The sequence below is a fragment of the Rhamphochromis longiceps genome, linkage group LG22 (assembly GCF_057381845.1).
Source record: "Rhamphochromis longiceps isolate RC_006_pf linkage group LG22, R_longiceps_female_GT1.1, whole genome shotgun sequence".
Taxonomy (NCBI): Eukaryota; Metazoa; Chordata; class Actinopteri; order Cichliformes; family Cichlidae; genus Rhamphochromis; species Rhamphochromis longiceps.
This window is the reverse complement of record NC_140577.1, coordinates 36,660,700-36,682,346: the sequence shown is the minus strand read 5'-3', so window position 1 is coordinate 36,682,346 and position 21,647 is coordinate 36,660,700. Positions and strand designations below refer to the sequence as shown.

At 45.7% G+C, this 21,647-nt stretch overlaps 2 protein-coding genes across 2 annotated transcripts in view; one reads left to right on the top strand and one right to left on the bottom strand.

Moving 5' to 3' along the window:
• Window positions 1-942: 942 nt before the first annotated feature.
• LOC146644465 (immunoglobulin superfamily DCC subclass member 3) lies at window positions 943-19,410 on the top strand. Its single transcript, XM_085395352.1, has 14 exons — window positions 943-1,278; window positions 7,202-7,507; window positions 9,452-9,596; window positions 9,902-10,032; window positions 10,650-10,787; window positions 10,884-11,042; window positions 12,894-13,059; window positions 13,742-13,992; window positions 14,072-14,236; window positions 14,358-14,546; window positions 14,792-14,905; window positions 15,323-15,449; window positions 15,584-15,692; window positions 16,256-19,410. The coding sequence occupies exons 1-14, from the start codon at window positions 1,230-1,232 to the stop codon at window positions 16,316-16,318; spliced, it is 2,112 nt and encodes a 703-aa protein (XP_085251478.1). The 5' UTR covers window positions 943-1,229; the 3' UTR covers window positions 16,319-19,410.
• A 1,283-nt stretch (window positions 19,411-20,693) lies between these two features.
• The window catches only part of vps45 (vacuolar protein sorting 45 homolog), a 17,485-nt gene continuing 16,531 nt past the window's right edge, over window positions 20,694-21,647 (bottom strand). The window contains exon 15 of the mRNA XM_085395353.1: window positions 20,694-21,455. Coding sequence (XP_085251479.1) covers window positions 21,368-21,455 — 88 coding nt within the window. The 3' untranslated portion in view covers window positions 20,694-21,367. The remainder of the gene's footprint in view (window positions 21,456-21,647) is intronic.

Sequence of the window (21,647 nt, the reverse complement as noted above, 5' to 3'; positions counted from 1 at the left end):
ATGAAGGTTTCCTCTCCCTACGAGTCTATCCTGCTCCATATTTGGACAGTGCAAAGTCTCAAACACAGTTCTACTTATATGGTAACTAATTGTGATCATCGGGGGAAACAATTAGCAATTAGTATTTCTAGATTGAAAGCTCTTGCAGCAATGTGTAACTTACAAATGACCAGAGAACAATCAGTCAAGTTGAAAATCCATGGACATAATGGATGATTAATTGATCGAACATTAAGATCAGTTGAATTAAATGATAGACAAATGTATTAAACTGAATAATAAGAGATGCAAATCAAAAATTTGATAGTGATAACATTATGAAAGGCAGTAACTGTGAACAAAACATTTATTTAGATGAAACACTTATTTTGTGTAGTGAAAAGGATATTTTGTCATAATGTGTATTGTACTGACACAATTGAAAATATGCTGAAATGTTTGACAAACGTGCACTTTTGATGATCTGTTGTGATATAAGTACTAAGAGTTTTGAAAATGTACCAATTGCTTGTGAAAACTGCGCCAAACCAATTAAAAAAAACTGTAAAGGTCGAAGTAACAACTGTCACATTTCACCTAATATGTTTGTAGCCTGACTCGAGCAAAGCTCAGCCAATTAAAAAAGTCGTGTGCTAAAAGTTTCCAGTCTGCACAAACATGTTCGTCATGGGAACAATATTTCCTGTGAATCCTGTGAGTATTTTCGACTCGATTCTTTATGTCCGGTGGAAGTATCCCAGGATCACAACTCCAGCCAGCCTGCGAGGGGTTTCCGGCTCAGGCCACAGCTGGTCCATCAGGCAGCGGCCAACCAGAAGAGCTCTCTGTAAACGATTATCAATCACGGCTCCCGGGCTGAGCTACCACCCTTCTGTTGTTCTGGGGCTGTGATTGGTTGGTAGGACGCAAACCTGCCACAAACCTCGGTGTCAGTGTCCATTCACTGACAACAATGAAGCAGAATAACTAATGAGCTCTGTCCACGCTGAGGTCTCTTCCTCACCCGATGCTCAGAGTAGCTTTGAACATGAACCTTGTGGAGGCTGAATGCTGAGAAGGACAGAAGAAGAGCAATGATCTGACACAGAACGTGTCCGTTTATGCTACCAAAGAGCACACGGAGCAGGAGAGCACAGAAGGAACTGGCTGTCCGCTTGACTTTTTCCTCTTTTGGATTTTGGGGTTTCGCGGGGTGAGAAGCTTTAACAGCGAGGACGCTGGAGACCAGAATGAAACTAGTGACCTTCCTCAGCTGGCTCACAGCCTTCTACAGTTTCAGTGAGTAGACCTCTCTTCACCTGCACTGGCACATAGTCACACATTATGGTGTGATTGCTGCTCTATGAGTTTGTACACTGATATTAGTTCAGTTTCATGGTGATTAATGGGCAGAACATTTTGTCATTTGATAAACAAGTATGCTCATCGGTAAGTGCTGCTGTTAGTTTGTCCTTAAGTTTCATAAAGACCTGCACAGGCTGCAGGTGGACACGAGAGTCACACGGTGTGGAAACAGACCGGTGGATTATCCCACTCAAAGCTGGTGAGTGTGGAAGTGACTCAATGCAAAAGATCGACAGCATTTTATAAAACATCACAATATTAATATCCTTTATAATAAATACAGTAAATATCTGTATTGTTGTGGAACACGAGCCTGTCAGACGATAATAAACCGATGATATAACTAAACTTGTTTCAGATTTGATGTAAATTATCCCACTTTTCCTCCAATCAACACATTTTCAATGCTGATGGTTCAGCGTTGAATGGATATCAGTTTGGGTGGTGTGGTGGGGGTGGGGTTAATGGGGTTCGTCTCCACTCTGCAGAGTAATTTGGGTGTGATTATTAATATTCCACTAACAAACATCAGCTCTTTCTATTCACAGCACACACATGTCACACATCTGTTTTTCTACACATTCAAATAAAACTGAAAATCTAAAAGAAAAAATGAAGTTTTCATTGATATTTAGTCGTGATGCAGAAACCTGCAGAGCTGGAGGCAGAAAAAGGTTGTTTTTGGGGAAAGCACAGCAGGTTCAAAGCAGTTTGATTTCTGTCCTTAACTCAGACACAGAACGAGCTGAGAGTCAGTGACCTCTGACCCTGTGGAGGGGGTCGGCTTTCTGGGTCACCAGAGCAGTCTGTGAGGGGGTGGGGGTGCAGAAGGACAATAGCCTTCCAGAAGTGCTCAGTCTTCACTGACCTCACCCCTACACCTTCATCTCCATAACACTGCAGCAGTCTGCGCTCACATTGAGCCTTTATTAAAGATATGTGACTATAAGGTAATCCTCCTCCGCCCTCCACCCCCTCACGCTCCCACTGGTTTAATCCACAACAATGGGTGTGCGGTGGCTCTGTTTCCTGAAGTGAAACATACAAATGCTAACATCTCAATCTCTGGAGAGCTCAGGCTAAGTTTACAGCACCGCAGCGTGCCCTGCCACCGTGCACGGACGCCTTCGTGGGCCCAGTTAGTCTCATTTACTGGTTGGCTTGTTTTGCATATTTCTATGCAGTACAGTAGCACAGCTGTGCCACTTAGTCTCAGAGACAGCAGATGAAAGGCTGCAAAGTCGTCTTTCAGCTTCAGCATCGCCGTGTGAGAAGCTGCTTGTAACGAGCACACAAACTCTTTCTACCAGCAGGTCGTGTGTCTGTGCATCATGACATGAAACAGCGTCATTGCAGCTTCAGTTGAAAGCCTGACATTGGGCCATAATGAGGTTTTAAAAAGCTTTGTCCCTCGTCTCTGTCGCGCTGCTCCTGGATCAGATCTGCTGCTGATGTTTTCAGCTCAGACGATGGACTTGACACGTACCTCTTGTTATACAGTTAATCCTCCCTTTCACAGTAAAATATCTCTTCCTGTCTAAAACACAATCATTTTGGAAGATATCCACAGATGTGAATGAAGCTGCTGAAGCTGAAACACGTCACTGCATTTCTGTTTGTGTCGAGTTTATAACACGAAGCAGGACAACCAGGAGATTCAGCTTCCTGCGTATTTCAAGTCTCCTGATTTCAAATCAAAGAATGCATTTATTTTGTAGAGGTGCATCATCATCATCATCGTGTTCAGTCTGATGAGCACTGTTGTGTTGGAGTAAACAAAGCTTACTGCAGCCTTCATGTGTGAACACAAAGCTTATCAAATGTGACTACAAGCTGAAGCTTATTGATTGACTTCCTATTAAAAATCGAGCCCTTGGATGCAGAGGCCTCAGGATTAGGCTACACATAGGTAACCTCAGCAGGTTAATTTAATCTGGTGCTAACTTTGAAATCCACTGTACGGTTTAGACACTTTTCATGTCACATAAGCGTACACTGAGTGGAGTTTAAGGACTCCACTGAGGTTATATGAGAACATTTAGATTCACGACGTCGACGCCGATCCTCACTCGGTTAAATGTTGTGAGGCTGTTCTGCTGAACTGTGGATTGCTCTGTGATCGTACTCTAGCTGTCTCCTCTGCTCGTCTTCTGGTGTTGCTGAGTTTGGTAAATTATATGCCCTCAAAGCTCTTACTGCACCATGTGTCATTCACACAGACTCGCCCTCTGACTCAGTGATGGACTCCACCAACATCTCTTTTGGCCTCACATTTTAAACAACATTGGAAAACCACAGTTTAAATACAAACTCAAGGCTTTGAATGCAGTTGTATTTATATAGTGCCAAATCACAACAACAGCTGGAGTGCACTGTAGATTTTATGTCTGCTTCACTGTGATGAAGGAAAAAGGCCTCAGCATGTTCATGTTTAGCATCTGAGGGGAACAGTTCCTAAAAACCCTGCAGTCACATCTAGTAAAATCCATGTTGTCAGTGTTTGGAGGCAAAACTTTGATTGTGTGTTTGTACTATAAATTAGGGGCTTTGGGGGGCTGGTGAGAGACGTGTGAAGTTCAGGGGCAGCAGTCTTGTTAAACAATAGCAGCAGAAGGCCGGGTGGGTCGCTCAGGCTGGGGTACCAACCCCCCAACCCTCATCTACATATCCATCCTCCGCACCTCTGACTCTCGCGGCCCTTGAAGGGCTTGAGGTCACAAGTATGGGGTGCTAGTGTGGGGGTTGCTGGACAACCTCCTCCCTTAAAAAATCTCATTAAGTTCACAGATTGAACTCAGCAGTCTGTGATGCTGCGACCTCAGTTTGACTGCAGCCTTCATCTTATAATTATTAAAGTCTTTGTAGTTCATCGTCCTGCTTCTGTGGTGTCGGCCGCTCAGGGCACAGAGCTCACCTCATATGAATCCTCTGGTTCAGTCAGCTCAGTGCTTCATGTCTCTTTGTGATGATGTAAGCGTGTTTACTTTTCTTTGTTTTGTTCAGTTTATGTTCATAATGTAAACGATATACAGAAGGTCGTGTAGGAAATGCTATTAAAAGGCCGTTTGGCTCCACGTGACTTGGTTTACGTATCGAGGAGTGAAAAAAAAGAGTTATTGAATCCTGTTTCACTTCCTTCTCGACAGATGATCAGGTGATATTTATCCAGCTTCTTGCTGATATGAAGCTCAATAACAACAATGGACATGTTTCTAATAACAGTTTATACAAAATATTACTGTATTTGATATTCTGTCACGTCCACACGGACAAAGACCTCATGTTAACTGTACAGTGTGAAACAATGTGACACAAAGGTGACATTAAGGGGGCTGGATGATGCCTGTGGGGGGGCATGCTCACCTCAGACTGAGGCTGTTCTGGTATAAAGGAGAGACCAGTCTGCTGGACAAACACAGGACACTATTTACCATCATATTCATAAAGAGCTGCTGGTGATGGTGCACACTGCTGGTGCACACCGGACCACACGAAGTTAGACAGCTGCTGATGAGTCGCTGATGACTCGGATGCTTCAAAGGTTACAAACAGCACATGGAGGTGTCACCACCTCAGTGGGTTTGTTCCAAAACGCTTCACTGTCTCTGTGACGACAGCACAGAGACTGCATGTGGAAACGCTGTGGTCTATGACTCACTGACTGTGAACAAACGAACAGACAACGTTCGGAGACTTTTCTCCCACAGATGAGATCAAAACTCAGCTTTGACCAAAGTGTGAGACTCAGGCGTCTTCTGGTCGAGGCTCAGATAAAGTTTAGTCCTGTCACAGTGGGTCGTGGTATCTGAAGGCTGACCCCACACTGATCACTTTCATACACATGTTCTCAGGTGCTGTTGGCACTCCTCATTGGTCTTCTGTGACAGGCCTTCAGCAGTCTGATTAAGACATAGCTTATAATACTTACTATTAGATATCACAGCCTCAGACACTGTGTTCAATAATTAAACCCACAGAAGGTGCGAGCCCCCACTAGGCCTGAGAGATGTGGATCTCAGAGGGGCTGTTACCCCCCCGAGACAGCTGACCCGAAGAGCCACAGTCGTATCTGCTAAGAGCATCTGCTGAGGGAGAGATTTCTCATTAGCATGAGGGTGGACGCTCGTTTCTGGATTCAGCACATCAGTCAGAGCAGCGACAGAGATCATGAGGACGGGCAGCAGCTCCGTGGAAGGTTTAAAATCTGACTCTGATAAAACCTGAACGCCAGTAACATCACAGGGTTGTTCATGTGCAGAGGAACTGCAGCAAACATGTCCACTTTATATGTAATATTACCAAACTATGTTATGATACAGTCTATGACATGTTTGTGCTTCAGTGAACAGGACCCGAGGTCATGACTGAGTGACTGAGTGACCTGGGACAGAGTCAGTCATGTTAGCAACAGCACGTTAATGCTCCCACTGCAGGTTACATTCAAGCACGCTGACGTGACGCAAACACGATCCCACAGTGGACGCACAGTCTGAGCTTGGACACTGGGAACTTTTCGTCTTCTGTTTTAGTGATGTCGAGTTTCTGTTGTGACTCATCCTCACTACAAGGTGCAGATGCTGGACGTTACACGTTGAATAAACGAGTAAAGACTTGAGTTCTGCAGCTTCTTCTTTTTGACATATCTGCTGAATGATGATAGACAGGAAGAGCTTTCTGTGTTGCGTGCAAGTGCACTTATATGTTACCTGTGTTAGATGAAAACTCAAAATCTGTGAGAATATAAACGTACACTGACAAATTAAACACACTGAACTGCAATTAAATACCAAAACAGACTAAAGTTCAAATTCAGGCTGCTGTGTGGGCTGTCACTGTGGCCGGTTGTATTGCATGTTTAGTCCAGCCGGTTACGAGAATCCTCGGTGACAATGATGAGATATGTTGCAAGTTCAAGTGCAGTTAATGCTAATGCTTCACAGCCGGACAGAGGGCGGCCAATGCAAGGGTTCAATGTTCTGAAGGCTGAAAGAAAACAACAAAGACTGAGGTTTCCCGAGGTCACCGCAGAGACGGGACACGGCGAGGAAGGAGATCTGGGAGCATGGGAAAGTCACCTCAGACACAGATATGAATGACAGTCGATGGGTGGAGGGGAGCATAAGAAGGGCAGATGGTGCCCTGGTTGTGTGTTGGCCAACAAGAAGAAATAACTGGGGGTTGGGTGCAAATAAGCATGGTTACAATGCCATTGTCTCTACTGGGCCCTGCTTCAATGGAGGGTCTCCCAACTTGACCCCAGCGACCCCACCAGTGTTCTCCTCCACAGCTCAGTGGCATTCAGCCTCCACTGTGACTGCAATAAAATCATCACAGGCCACAAATCCTCATCTGTCATCTATCGAGTTAGAGCTGTGTGTGTGATCATTTGGATATTATTCAGCTATAATTCGAGTCAGGAAGTGGTGACAGCCTCTGTTTCAGATAGTTTACAATAGGACACCATCAGACCTCCAGTTCTCCTCCAGCCAGCCTGCATCCAGAGGCAGTTACATTGTTTTGATAGTAAGTAGAGATGACTGGGAAAGACGCTGCTTTACAGCCATACAGCAGGTGATCACCTGCTCACACACGGAGCTAAACCAGCATCCAGATAGTTTCACTTTATGTTTACTTTATTTTCTTTTATGCTTCCTGTTACAATGTCATAAAAATGCACTACAGTGAGCCCACCTCAGAGGACCGTCTGTATAAATATAAATAAGATGTTTTGGCCCCTCTAAAACTTCCCAGCACATCCACAAAGGATATGTATTGGGTTGGAAATTATAGTTAAAATACATTTTATTTACAGAATAAATAAATGACAGTAAAAGCTTTGTCTTTCCTCTGTCTGCAGGCGGCTGCTGGGCCTCTGAGCTTTCTTTCTTGGTAGAACCCACGGACGTGATTGCGGTGAGGGATCGGCCACTCATGCTGGACTGTCAGGTCCAGGGTGAGGAACCCATCGCAATTACGTGGCGCAAGAACGGAGCGCCCGTACCCAGTACCCCACGGGTCCGAGTGAAAGAGAATGGCACGCTGCTAATAAAGAGCTTCCAGAAACGCAGAGAGGGCAGCGATGCAGACATGGGCGAGTACGACTGCGCTGCACAGAACCGTTACGGCCTGCTCGTCAGCCGCAAGGCCAAAGTCCACCTCGCATGTAAGTGACAAGAATGTTATAACCTCCACATACTTCAGCAACACACACAGCTTTAGCAGCTGAGATGTTAGGAAAACACATTTAGGTGCAGGAAGGTGGTGCTGGGTGGTCTGAGCATGCTCACTGAGGAGGAGCATTCTGATCTGGCGGGTTAAACAAAGCAACCCAGATTTAGGTTTTTAAGACCACTAATGTTGTGTTACACAGCAATGTTGATGTGTTTGATAAGATGCTGAGACACCCAACGTCACATTAGATTTCCCAGCTGTTGCAGTGCTGGTTTAATGTATCTTAGTTAAAGCGAAGCAGTCAGAGAAGGAAAGAAAACCCAAGAATTTCAGTGTGAACGTCGGAGGCTCTGCTGCAGTCAGTGCACTTTGACCTTTCTCTGTCAAAGGTACTTTGACTTTTTTTGTCCCATATGCACACACTCACACACACACTCACACACACACACACACACACACACACACACTCACACACACACACACACTCACACACACACACACACTCACACTCACACACACACACACACACACACACACACACACACACACTCACGCTCACACACACTCACACACACACTCACACACACACACACACACACACACACACTCACACACACACACACACACTCACACACACACACTCACACACACACACTCACACACACACTCACACACACACACACACACACACACACACTCACGCTCACACACACTCACGCTCACACACACTCACACACACACTCACACACACACACACACACACACACACACTCACACACACACACACACACACACACTCACACACACACACTCACGCTCACACACACTCACACACACACTCACACACACACACACACACACACACACACTCACACACACACACACACACACACACACACTCACACACACACACTCACACTCACACACACTCACACACACACTCACACTCACACACTCACACACACACACACACACACACACTCACACACACACACTCACGCTCACACACACTCACACACACACTCACACACACACACACACACACACACACACTCACACACACACACACACACACACACACACTCACACACACACACTCACACTCACACACACTCACACACACACTCACACACACACACACACTCACACACACACACTCACGCTCACACACACACACACACACACTCACACACACACACACACACACACACACACTCACACACACACACACACACTCACACACACTCACACACACACACTCACACTCACACACACTCACACACACACTCACACACACACACACACACACACACACTCACACTCACACACACACACACACACACTCACACACACACACTCACACTCACACACACTCACACACACACTCACACACACACACACACACACACACACACACACTCACACACACACACACTCACACACACGCACACACACACACACACACACACACACACACACACATCGTGCATCAGTGTACACTCCTCCTCCTGGAGCTCACGCCTTTGTTCTAACCAGTAAACACAGAGTTTATGGTTAAACCAGCAGAATTATAGCTTATTATCTTGAGGTGGTCTTGCTTTAATGCAAGGAGTTGCCATGGTGATGCTATCTCATTTACAGGGCATATCTATTGAATTCCGCCTTATTGGTTATGGCCCCATTTCAAAGCAGCCCAGCATGGTTGTGTGTGGGCACCAAATTTATATTACTCACAGGAACATGGTTAGCATACAAGCTGCATGTGAAAAGGTCAGTCTTACAGTAAGAAAGGCTGAAAAACCATTAAATAGATCATAAAGCTATTTCTAATCACAGACACAGTCCACACATGTCCTGCTGCCTGACTCCCCACAGACTTTAGAGATGTTCAACAGTTGTGTGCACTGTTTTTCTCTTTGTGTGATTGGCTCTCCAGCTCTTCCTAAGTTCCACACACACCCTGCATCAATGTCTGTGGACGAGGGAGGAGTCGCTCGATTCCAGTGTCAGATCAATGGAGTACCTGAAGCCAGAATCACATGGGAAAAAGACCGAGTGCTGCTCAACACCACTGACAGCAGGTAAACTCAGACTCAACACACACCAACACATGTATCGTGGACTGTGATATGTGGTGTAAAGGACCACATGTAACTGCTCTGGTAGCTTTTCTGTTAGCCTGAGTCACATTACATCTAATGTTCATGTGTAAGCAGAATTCATTGGAAAGATAAATGACGTTCCTTCTAAGAAGAAAGACGGGGAGCTTTTTTCTTCCTTTCACCTCTTTTGTAATTTGACAGAATAGGAAATTGTATAGGACAAGACAGTAATTAATAATGATGTTTAGTGCCTCAGCTTCACTCAGCTTCTCTTACCTGTCCAGGTACACTCTCCTACCAATGGGCATCCTCCAGGTGACAGGTGTGAGAAAGGCGGATGCAGGGGTTTTCCGCTGTGTTGCCACCAACATCGCCAACACTCGTTACAGCCACGAAGCCACGCTCAATGTTACTGGTAGGTGGACTCGTGATCCCCTTCAGTGTACAAGCTGTTACAGTACGGCTGGGATATGAGCGGCGGGGGTTAGCGCCTGCATGAGCACAGTCCAAGAGTACATGATCACATCTTTGATCTGTAACCAGAGACTGTAGAACTCCAATCACACGAGTGTCCATGTAACTGTCACCACAACCTGAGTCGTTCCCAGCAACAGCCCTCAGCCCAAACACGACGTTGTTTCTAATGTTTCTAATGTTTCTAATGCTACATTTCATAACATCTGAGGTGTGCAGGGCGCTTCCACTGTTAACAGTGCTGCAGGGTTTATGCAGTGATGTCAAAGCTGCAAGTTTAGAGCCACAAGGACAATCCCACATCTATGTAAGTACTTACTGACCGCTCCACGTGGCTGTGATGGTAGGGACCTTACCGTATATCACATATACACTGCCTGTGATACTTCCACATGAATCTGCTGATTGGCTACGTCAACAGTCACTGGGAGTAAAACCAGTGCATTATATACTAAACACAGCTGTATACTACGTGCTGTGTATTACACTCACACTATACACTCCTCGTCCCGACGTCATTGGTTCCATACTCTCTTTTTGTGTCTCCTCACCTTCCAGGTGGGACTCCAAGAACCTACAAGGAGCCCGTGATCCTGTCAGGACCTCAGAATCTGACCATCACGGTCCATCAGACCGCCATCTTGGAGTGTATCGCCACAGGAAACCCAAGGCCCATTGTTTCCTGGAGCAGGCTAGGTAGCCCTGTAGCATCCCAGCAGAATGTGAAAAAAAGATTGACAAGCCACAAAGGTTTGATTTCATGAACTATTTCTGTGTCCGTGTGTCCATCAGACGGGCGCTCCATTGGGGTGGAGGGCATCCAGGTTCTCGGGACAGGGAACCTGATGATCTCAGACGTATCCCTGCAGCACTCTGGTGTGTATGTGTGCGCTGCCAACCGGCCCGGCACCAGGATGAGGCGCACTGCACTCGGACGCCTCGTGGTACAAGGTGAGGATGTACGGGGACCGCTGACGTGCTCTTTAGCACCCACCCCTCAGTACTGACCGCTGACTGTCCAACACTTCTTCACTGTGCCTGTCAGGTGTCTGTGTAGTAGGTAGTCTGTGTCCAGTACAGATAGATTTATGATCGGCATTTAGAAAGTAGTTTACATGTTACACTTACATGACAGGTAATGTGGATAAATGCTCAGACCTGTGGTCACACTTATTGTTAACCAGCTGTAAGATATGTGAGCTAAGATGTGTTCAGTTAGCACGGCTCCTGTCCCTGCGTGGGGGGGGGTCTGTGCCCCCGGCTCTTCGGTGGGGGAGGGACTGAGCGAGGCCGACTGACTTGCAGTTGGGGGTGGACGTGCTTTCATCCATCACCCTGCACGTGTCCATATTCTGAGTCTAATGATGCTCATTAGCTGTTCTCAGTCACAGGCTGCTGAAAATGAAACTTTGGGAAAATAAAAGTCAATCAGTAGAATTAAGTAAAAAACTGAATTCAGTTATTTTCGGATCAATTAAGTTGTTTAATTAAAAAAAACCCCAAATTAACACACAATGAAAACTTGATGGTTTGTATTCTCAGAAAGGTTTAAACATGCCGTGAAGCCTCGTCTTTAACAAGTATCATTTTCAAACACCAGTGTTTGTATTCACGTCCTTTTTGTCTCTCAAATTTTAAAATATAGTGTGTTAAATATTCACTGTGCTACTACTGGAGCCAGTTTGAGCTGCTCTGTCTGCTCCACATCGCTCTAAATCATTTATCAATACATCATCTCTGATGTATTCATTCATTTATTTAGTTTGTAATTCAGTTTGTTCTGTTTCCACTAAAATCACTTTTGGAAAACGTCTGCAGTGTTTGTGATAGTGGAGTCAGCTGAGGAGTTTAAATGTGTGAATCTTTCCATCGTCCGGCTGAAATCAGCTGTTGTTCTGTGGCCAGGATGCAGGGACAAAGACCACATATGGGGAAACAAAACGTGCAGGACAACAATACAGGGGGCAGGTGGGGGTTGCAAGGGGGAGGGAATGACCTGCGATCTTTGACCCATGACCTAGACCGGAGTAATAAGGACACATGTCTCTGAAAACAGTTGGATGGAGGAGTAGGCGTGGAGGGCAGAGAGGCAGAAGGAGACAGAATAAGTCATTTACAAGCAGAGCAGCAGTAAAAAATACGCCCATAATTCTTCCACTAACCTTAACATTTTTCAATAAAATGTGTCCCTGTGCGTTATGTTCCTCATTACTTGGAAGCATAATTAACAATGTAGAAGGCATAAAGTATCAGGACAGCAACAACAGCAAGGTGTGATGTTTTAGTGCACATACATCAGGTTTGCTGTTAACAGGAGGGAACGGGACACCACACAAGTGGCCAACGCGTGAAAAACAATAAGCAAACAGTAAATCTGTTAATACAGCTGTGCAGGTGGTTGATAAAGTTTATTCAGTATAACTGGGCATGTAAGGCATGCCCCCCCCACACACACAGGGACAGGGTGATACCTGAACCGTCACAGCACCGTCCGCTTCTCTAAAGGGTGTCTCAGGCCGTCCTTCACATGTTTTGGTTTCCGTCACGCTAACATCTCCCCACGAACACTTCCCTTTGGTTTTGTGTGCTTTTGCAGCATTTTTCTGTGCGGTGCATTAAGGCTAATAAAATAAGAGCCAGATTGTAATGAAGCAGAATGATCTTTAAACGCTCTTCAGCCTGGCAGATGCTCCTCTGCAGTCCGATGTGCATTCATACAGTGGACGGGATGTGCTTCAGGTTTACGCTGTGATTCTGTTTTGCTGTCTGCTCTCGGTCTCACCTCCGTCTGTTCCACCTCAGCTCCTCCTGAGTTCCTGCAGTGGCCACAGTCTGTATCCAAACCAGCAGGGGGCAGTGCTGTGTTCACCTGTGTGGCGCAGGGTGTCCCTGAGCCTCATCTCATTTGGCTGAAGAATGGCAAGGTCCTGATGCCTGGACACAACATCAAGCTTACCAATAACAACAGGTATGTGAGTCAGGGAGTGCAAAAACGCCATCTGTGATATACTTCAACCTTTTTAGCTTTAACACTTGACCCACAGAGTGACAGCGCTGTGTCCAGAGCGTCTGACCCCGAAGTCTTCATGTGATCGGTGTGTGTCGGTCACAGTGAGATCGACCAAGCAGGTCACATAAAGATACAGAGCACGTGCCGTCTCCACGCAGAGACATTCAAACCAAAAACATCTCCTTCTGTGAGGCGACAGTGCCGTCCTCGCTCACCGAGCTCAGCCCCGTCACAGTGTGTCAGAAACATCACAGGAGACTACAACATTTTCCATAAACACCACTGATTCCAGGAGTAAAATCCCAACGTAATCCTCTGTGATTGTTGACTGGAACCTTTTGACGTGCAGTCCTTCAGGCTCATCTGCATCCTCATCTAAATGTATTTTAAAGCATTTTTCCAGGACACAGAATCATTACTCAAAGTTGTGTTTCTCACAGTGTTAGCAGTCATGTGGTCACTCTGCAATGGAGAAGATACAAGAGATATAGTAGTACAGTAATACTGACAGGTGAGAGCAGCTAGATGCAGAGCAGATGGAGCTGCAGTACGTTTAACACTTGCTTTCACTGCTGAACCATCACATTTCCCACGCAGTGAAGTAACAGCAGCTTACTCGTTGGGTATGTTGTCCTTACAGCACTCTGGCTTTGACCCGTATCGGCTCGGAAGACGAGGCTATCTACCAGTGCATTGCCGAGAACAGTGCCGGTACCAACCAGGCCAGCGCCCGCCTGGCCGTGGCGCAGGGTAAGGATCTGCCCGATGCCCCAGGAGGCTTCACGGCCAAAGCCGTGTCCACGCACACCCTGCAGATCAGCTGGGACCAGCCGCCCACCAACGTCACTGAGAGCATCATCGGCTACGTGCTGCACATCCGCAAGATAGGAGGTGAGTGTGAGCACACACACACATGCTGCCATTAACTTATGATCTTAAGTCTCATAATGTGTGTGTGTGTGTTATTTAGAGGCTGACAGTCTGGAGCTGCAGGAAGCCATCAGTAAAGGCAACTTTCAGCACGACGTTACCAACCTGGAGCCAGCCACCACCTACTCTCTTTACCTGAAGGCCTACTCGCCCATGGGAGCCAGTCAGCAGTCCCATACTGTGACTGTGACTACTTTAGGGGGCGGTAAGACCACCAAACAGTGAGACCAGCAGGGATCAGTCTTCCAAACTGGTTTTTATCATTTCTTTAGCACAGTGAGTAATGCCTTTTTCCAGTTGACCACTGTCCTTTTGCCTCCATGCAGTGCCTGCTCCACCTACCTACTTCACCAAGGTGTTAAATTCCAGCGCCGTACAGGTCCTCTGGGAACTTCCCACTAAGGCCGGTATGGTTGAGGGCTTCAGGCTGTCGTACCGCAGGGTCCCCCACGCTGAGTACCAGAGCCCGATTCAGCTGCCCTGTTACGTTAATGCCCACACCATGTCGAGCCTGGGTAAGTGTGCACATAGACACACTGTAACCACAGTACTGCAAACTAACCACTTCACCAGTAAGACTTTTCACTAACACACGACTCAGCAACAGCCAGATCCAACATTAAATGAAACTCTGAGCAGTCCTCACCTTTGAAAATGTCCGGCCCTGTCTGTCTTACATCTGTGTCCATCATCAGTCCCTTTATTCCCTCTGTTCAGTTTTATACAACGTTGTGTTTGAGCTCGTCTGAATCTGTTTTAGAACCGGGTGCAGTGTATGAAATCAAACTGGTTGCCTATAATGGGAACGGAGAGAGTGACTGCTCCAAGAGGCTGGTGTCACTCGCAGAGGAGGGCGCGAGAGACCAAAGCACCGGTGAGTGTCGGCACACGTCTGCGACTCCAGCAACAAACAGCTCCTGCAGACACTGCAAACGATTATCAGTAAATGAAAATCGATTTGTGGAAACACACTGAAAAAAGCGGGTTTGGTGAGAGATTTGAATGGTAGAAAGAGCTTTAATAACTAATGACACCACTAACCCTGCAGCACTAATTCATGGATGTGTACAAACTACAACAAAATAAACGTGTAATATGACAAATCTTCATGAGAATACAAGCACGATGCACCACGAGGAAAAAATGAGGATTTATGATTTATGACAGGTTAAGTTGAAAAACATGTGAGCTCACGGTGCTGTCAAAGAGCGCAGTGATAGTGAGGCAGAACCTGGCTCTGCTGTGTTTCAGCCACGAGGACGTTCATCAGTAATATTTGGTTTGTTTCCAGGAGGAGACCGTCTGTGTCAGTGCAGGGACGGAGAGGCCTCGCTGGGCAGCATTGTCATCGGCATCCATATCGGCACCGCCTGCATCATCTTCTGTGTTCTCTTCCTCATGTTTGGATACCGTCGCAAGTATGCATCCATGCACTGTGCACGTTCTCTTGTTCTTCTTTGGCTCATTTTATAAATAGAGTTCATCCCTGTTAACTGATGATCACATGTAGCTCAGTGCAGCATACGCACTCACAGCTGGGCCTGGTTTGCAGTCTGTTTTGCAGTAAAGGGACTCAGGACAGCTGGTCTCCATCGAGGATCCAACCAGTGCACACTGGCATCCCTAAAGATGGAGAGGCCCTCCCCAGAGGAGAATCTCAGGTACACGCTTTATCTTACCTCATGCATAATAATAATAATAAGACACATTTAAAGGTGCTCACATGTTAGTGCTTTTAACTCCATCATCCACCACAGACGGCTGAGTCAGGTTAACTACCAAACTCAGCTGACATGAAGAGGAGTTGTTTGTCCCTCTTCAAAGTCACGAGGTTTCCTAATAAAGTGTAAAGTTCGTGAGACAGCTGTGGAACCGTGACTGCAGACTAGATCAGCTGCCACTGTGAAGCTTTCACACTGACTGCAGCTGGTTTGGTTCATCCTTACACAGAATGGAAACACATGGATCCAGTTAAAAAATAGCATCTGCTCAATAGCTTTTCTCATTCTACTTAAAACGTTTGGAGAAAAGCTTCTTGTGCAAAAAGAGTTACAAACATTAAACAGAAGGTTTAGCCAGACTTTGTTGAATGATTCTAGCTCTCAAAGAGAAAACCTGACTTGTTTGTGCAGCCTCACAGCGATGCAGTGCACATGCATGCTTCTGATCTGTGACGTGTCCTCTTCTGTCCCCTTCCTGTTGTGCTCTTCTGTCCTGTGAGCAGGTGGTCTGCCAGGTTATCATTGATCAACATTCGTCAGGTTTGCACGCTTCAGGCACTGGCTAACACTGGTCAGTGATGTCATAACAGCCACACCCCTGCCCTGTCCTCCAGCAGTCAGCTATTCACTAGGAACCTCCCACCAAAGAGCACCACCTTTGGTTTGTTAGGCTCAGTCATACCATTAGTGTCCCCAGACCTGCTGCTAATAACCTGAGAGTAGCCACTCCCTCCCTCAAACCAAAGCTTATTGCCTTTATTGCCTGTGCACGTGCCTGTGCACGTGAAGAAAGCCTTTGAAAACCGTTGTCACCACAGATTGTGTCCTGTCTCGCACCACAAACATTTCTGTCACTTTTTCAGTGGAAGGCGTAAACCAAAATATTCTACCTCTCAGATCGCCACTGATAAACTGACACGTGATGATGTGGACTTTAAACCTCGCATGAAGCCAAAAACTCGACCCTGACGGAGACGGTCTCGTCACTCTGTGGTGACAAACTCTTGACTTTGCCTTTTATTCCTCTACAGTAAGGAAAAGAAGAAACATAGCGGCCTTTGTGAACACCTTCCAGAGGTGACGGTGTGATGAGAAACTATTTTCTATTACAAGCCATTAGGAAGAGTCGTGTGAACCAGTTAACTCAGCTCCTTCCACCCAAAGCTGCTCACTTCCAAAGAAAGCTACCTCACTCTGATGGGAACATCTTTTCTATAGTTAGCCCGAGCCTGCTAATGCTAGCCTACCTCATCCAAAAGTAAAGGCTTCTGGTCAGTGAGCACACCTGACCGGTGTGAGTCACAGACCGAACTGTGCAGGAGCATGTGGAGCTCTGCAGCATCAGTCTCAGCCTCCATCAAGCCTCAGCTTCTTATGCTTTTGGTGGAATTTCTCCATTTTTGTGACATCAGAAGATGTTCGTGCTTTTCCTCCAAAGACATATTTGGAAGTATGTCATGGACAACATGATGAAACAACCCAGGCGTCCTCTTTTTCTCTCCACCGAGCAAAACGGGAAGCTTGTCTTTGTTAATCTGCATAACTGAATCCAAAAAATGATGAGGCCACGCTGCCAAGCTGACATTCTAGATGCCAAATTGGTCAACTGGGACTTCAGTGACTCCGACGTTCACTGTGCCACATGCCCGGATGCACAGACGAGCGCCACGTTTCACACTGGCCGCCTATCCAAAAAGTTTTTATGAAAACCAAGATGAATGAAACCCAAAGATATAAAGATTTCATGGTTTTCTTTGTGTTCATTTCAAACTTACTATAGAATATAGGTTTACTTTGAGTTTTGGATTGTTCCTCGTGGAAGTGGGACACCTGTGCTTTAAACATCGTTTGTTTTCTTGCTTTTGTTCGAGTCTCTCCAGGCGGAGTGACACAGATTTCACTGATTCTAACTTTTAAATGTCTCTATATGAAGATGTAAGATATGTTGAATAATTTTGTATGTCCATGAGGAATACTGATTGTTTTTTAGCTGAGTTTTTGCCAAATATGTTGAAGAAATATGTGACAAATAGCACAAATATGTAAAAGCCAGCAGCGGTTGAACCTCGAGGGCAGACGCAGTGTGAAGAAATGCTTTCAGCTCATAAGTCTTCTTCTTTCTCGGTTCAGAAGAATATCAGCAGCCACAGAAGAAAACTGTGATTTTGTGTTGTTCTTACTTACAGTTTGGCTCTTTGCATGAAATTATTTAATTGTAGGCTGTGTCATGAAACCCACACGAGTTTCTTACTGTGTCAAAATGAACACGCATATCGTAGGACGATCAATGTCCTGCAAGCAAACATTATCACTTTTTTCCTTTTGCATTGCAATCCCAGTGATTCGAGAACGACTGGGAAAATCCAGCTTTGACTCTGACACGTTAACGATAATGGTTTCCCTCCCTCGAGGTTCACCAGTCGACCCCATGAGTGTCAAAGGTTTGCTCACACCACCAGAAGAAATAAGGCTTTTCTCTTCATTTCCATTGTTGCAGATGAAAGCTGTGAAACAAATGTGATACCAAAAAAGTGTTTTTGTAGTATGAAGTGTGTAGTGCCATTTGAAAGGAACATGTTAGCTTCTTTTGTTCTTCCTGCTGTGACAGGAAACGGTGCCAAAACGAATGTTTGATTATTATTAATATTATTGTTATTAGAGTCAACGACCTTTCAGATGTTTTCTCCCTCTGATACATGTGAGAGTGACGTGGAAACGTTTGTTAGACATTACTTTGAGATAGCCTTCGAGCAAGTGTTGTGAGCTTTCTGTTGTTTGAGGCATTAAACTCACACATGGCCCAAAGGCAGCGACTAGAAGGAAAAAGGTCAAAAAGGCAGAAAAATGTAGAGAAGTAGAGACTGGCTGCTAGAACCAGGGAGAAACAATGCTTTAATAATTCTAAGTGCTTCAGCGTCCCCAAACCTTTGTATTCTACTCTTATATTTTTACAAAGAGCTTTAACCTGGTGAGGGCCTGTCCTCCGGTCAACATGAAAGGTGTGGAAATGCAGAGCAGACAGGCAGCAGGTGGACACCATGCTGTGACTTTCACATGTGTTCTTCAGTGATTCTGAGCCTATTAAACACTCGCTCACTTTCACAGCTACACAGAATAAACTGTCCTAGTGACACAATAACAGAAGAACACAGAGACACAATACATTTGACTGTATTTAATCCTGTATTCTGCTCCGTGTCAGTACTACCTGTGGCTCACCCGGGCCAAAGCATACAGAGCTTTGTTATCCAGCGATTTGTCTGATCTGACCCTGTGATCAATAATTACATTATTTATTTAGCCCAGCCTGTCCGTGTGGCGAATCCATCACTGGTACAATATGGAACCAAACACTAACTGCTTTATTTCTCACCTGTGATGTGCTTGTACAGAAATATCTTCAGAAACATGCACAATACACACAAAGAGAAAACCTTTGGAGCACAAACTGTTGCAAACGGTACTGTTTGTGTTTTGGAGGGCAGAAGGATTTTATTTAGGTTCTTAGTTCAAACTCAGGAGTGTTTCAGAGAAAAGCCTCCGACTGAAAGAAGCATGTTGGTGACCTCCAGCTGTCTGAGCTCTGTGCTTTACACCACCCTTTCTCTTTGCTCCATCAAATTCAATGCCTAAAACCAAATAAATAAATTTAGCTCCAGTCATGTGTCCTGCTTATTGTTTAGTGGTGAAAAGGGAAAGCCCACCTCTGAATGGAGGAGGGGCCTAAGGGTGCATCTGTCACCATCGTACATGCTCTGTGTGTGTGTGTGCTCTCTGTGACCGGGACTCCTGGTTGTTGATGACAGTTTGCATATCAATGATCATAAACTGACCCCACCTCCCATTGTTCCTTCAGTGGGCTGTTATTGTGCAAATGTCCTGTTTATAAGGTTTGACACCTGCAGTCAGCTGAGACTGAAGACGTCACCTGATGATGACCACACTGAAAACGTCCAGATGAACAGAATCAACCTTTTGGGAAACACAAAAATAATATTTAATATTTATTTGATTTAGTGTGTGAGTGAGAGAAATATTTTTCATGAAACAAAAAGAGCACAGCCCACGGAGCCCAGCAGAGCCCAGCAGGGAGTTTTACACCTGTTTGCTTGAATGAAGGTAAACCCTTCTGCACTCGCCTCCACTGGCTGCCGGGCCACCATAACCCAGCCTGCACAGGTTTGTTACAGGTGTGCAGTCCACCTATCCACACAGCATAAAGGCTATAATCAGACTCTCAGAGGTTCACTTGTTTCACCCACACACATCAACCCACACTGAACACAGTTATACTGTAGTGAAGGTGCATTTGGATCTCATTAAAGGCTTTTCTTGCAAAATGGGAGCCAAAAGCTCCCCGAGACTCAGATCTTTCCTAAATGCTCCAAACACTTCAGCCTGTTGTGTCTCTGTGCAGTGGGTTAAAAACAAATATCACAGTGACAACAAGTAAACAAAAAACTCTAAATTCTCTGCACCTGCCAGTAAGACGGCATAAACAGTTTGGACAGATTCAGGATATTCAAGGATTATAGCCACTTCCAGAAGAGTCCATGTTCTCATGTTCTCGTACCGATGGACTTGCATCAGTCTGCAAAGCTGGACACCAGAGCATGGCAAAGATCGGGTTAGCCTGAAACTGAACAACCTTTATTTTGTTTCCACAAAGTGCTTTTCCAATGTTTTCCTTATTCATGTGTCCTATTTGATAGTAGAGAGATTTGTGCTGTAGGTCACAGGCTCTGTTTTTACTGCTACAGCTCCTGGGTGCGTCCTGGCCTCCTTCCACCTAACCTAGGAGGCATCCTGGTGCCTGAACCACCTCATCAGGCTCCTTGTGTTTGGTGTGGCAGTGCTCAGAGTCTCTCCAGAACCACTGAGATCTGTCCTCTAAGGAGACACTGAAGATCCATGTCCAACGTCATCTTAACAGAGACACCGTTTGTGTGAACATTTTTATTTATTAGTGCTTTGAAACTTGAAACAACCACAGTCAGCCACACAGACACTTTAAAGGGACGTTCCACAAAATGTAAGTCCAGCAGCAGCGTTACTGACTGATGGTCCAATGAGGTTCGTCTGACATTTACAGCAAAGGTAAGCAGTGGGGCTACGATCAGGGCTTTTGAAGGTGAAACACTGTATGAGAGCAAAGCTGTAAGTGAATGTGTTTGCAGGCAGTCTCTGAGCACTCGTCTCACAGCCGGCTGCAGACCAGCGATGTTAGTCCAGGTCAGACGATAGCTTGTAGTCTGTTATATGAATTGTCTGCCTCTCATTTTGCCTACTGTGAGTGGCTCTGAGGGGCCACAGTGGTCGTTTCAGTAACAGTGTGAGGCTGAGGACAAGCCAGACGTCCTGGATTCTGTATTTTAACACACAGGAAGAGGAAAACATTTGAAATCTTTTCATTTTAAAAGACAATATCTACACTAAAGCGGAGTCCAGTCTGAGCCGTGCTGTGCAGCGGCTCTGCTGTCAGTTACAGTTATTGATCAGAGGTGTTTCTAATGTCACAGGGACGGTCTGATGATGTTTCAAACAAACAGACGGAGGGAACGATGCTGCTCATCACACAAGAGCTGGAGGAGAGGAAGAAGAGCGAGTCTCTGTGCTTAGCGCCTGCTGCTATGGAAACCACCTCCGTGTGCTCGGTTGCTGCTGCTGCTGGGACCTGTCGCCGACATCACTTCCTCCAGAAAACTGATGGACAAAGACAGAAAGATACAGATGGAGGTAAAGACAGCTGAAGTGGAGAAAATCATAAAAAGTGAAAACATTGGTTTTTTAGGATAATGCTGACGATGGCGTCACTTTTGGCGAGCTCTTGTTTCCCCACAGACGTTTGGATTGCTGTGAAAAAAACAACGAAACGTTCTCTGTGGGAAGTAGATT

Bases quoted from the DNA above. Each gene is read 5' to 3' on its own strand.
- LOC146644465 (XM_085395352.1), top strand. From the start codon at position 1,230: ATGAAACTAGTGACCTTCCTCAGCTGGCTCACAGCCTTCTACAGTTTC. The intron at 13,993-14,071 runs GTGAGTGTGAGC...TGTGTTATTTAG, and splicing joins GCACATCCGCAAGATAGGAG to AGGCTGACAGTCTGGAGCTG. The intron at 14,906-15,322 runs GTGAGTGTCGGC...GTTTGTTTCCAG, and splicing joins CGCGAGAGACCAAAGCACCG to GAGGAGACCGTCTGTGTCAG.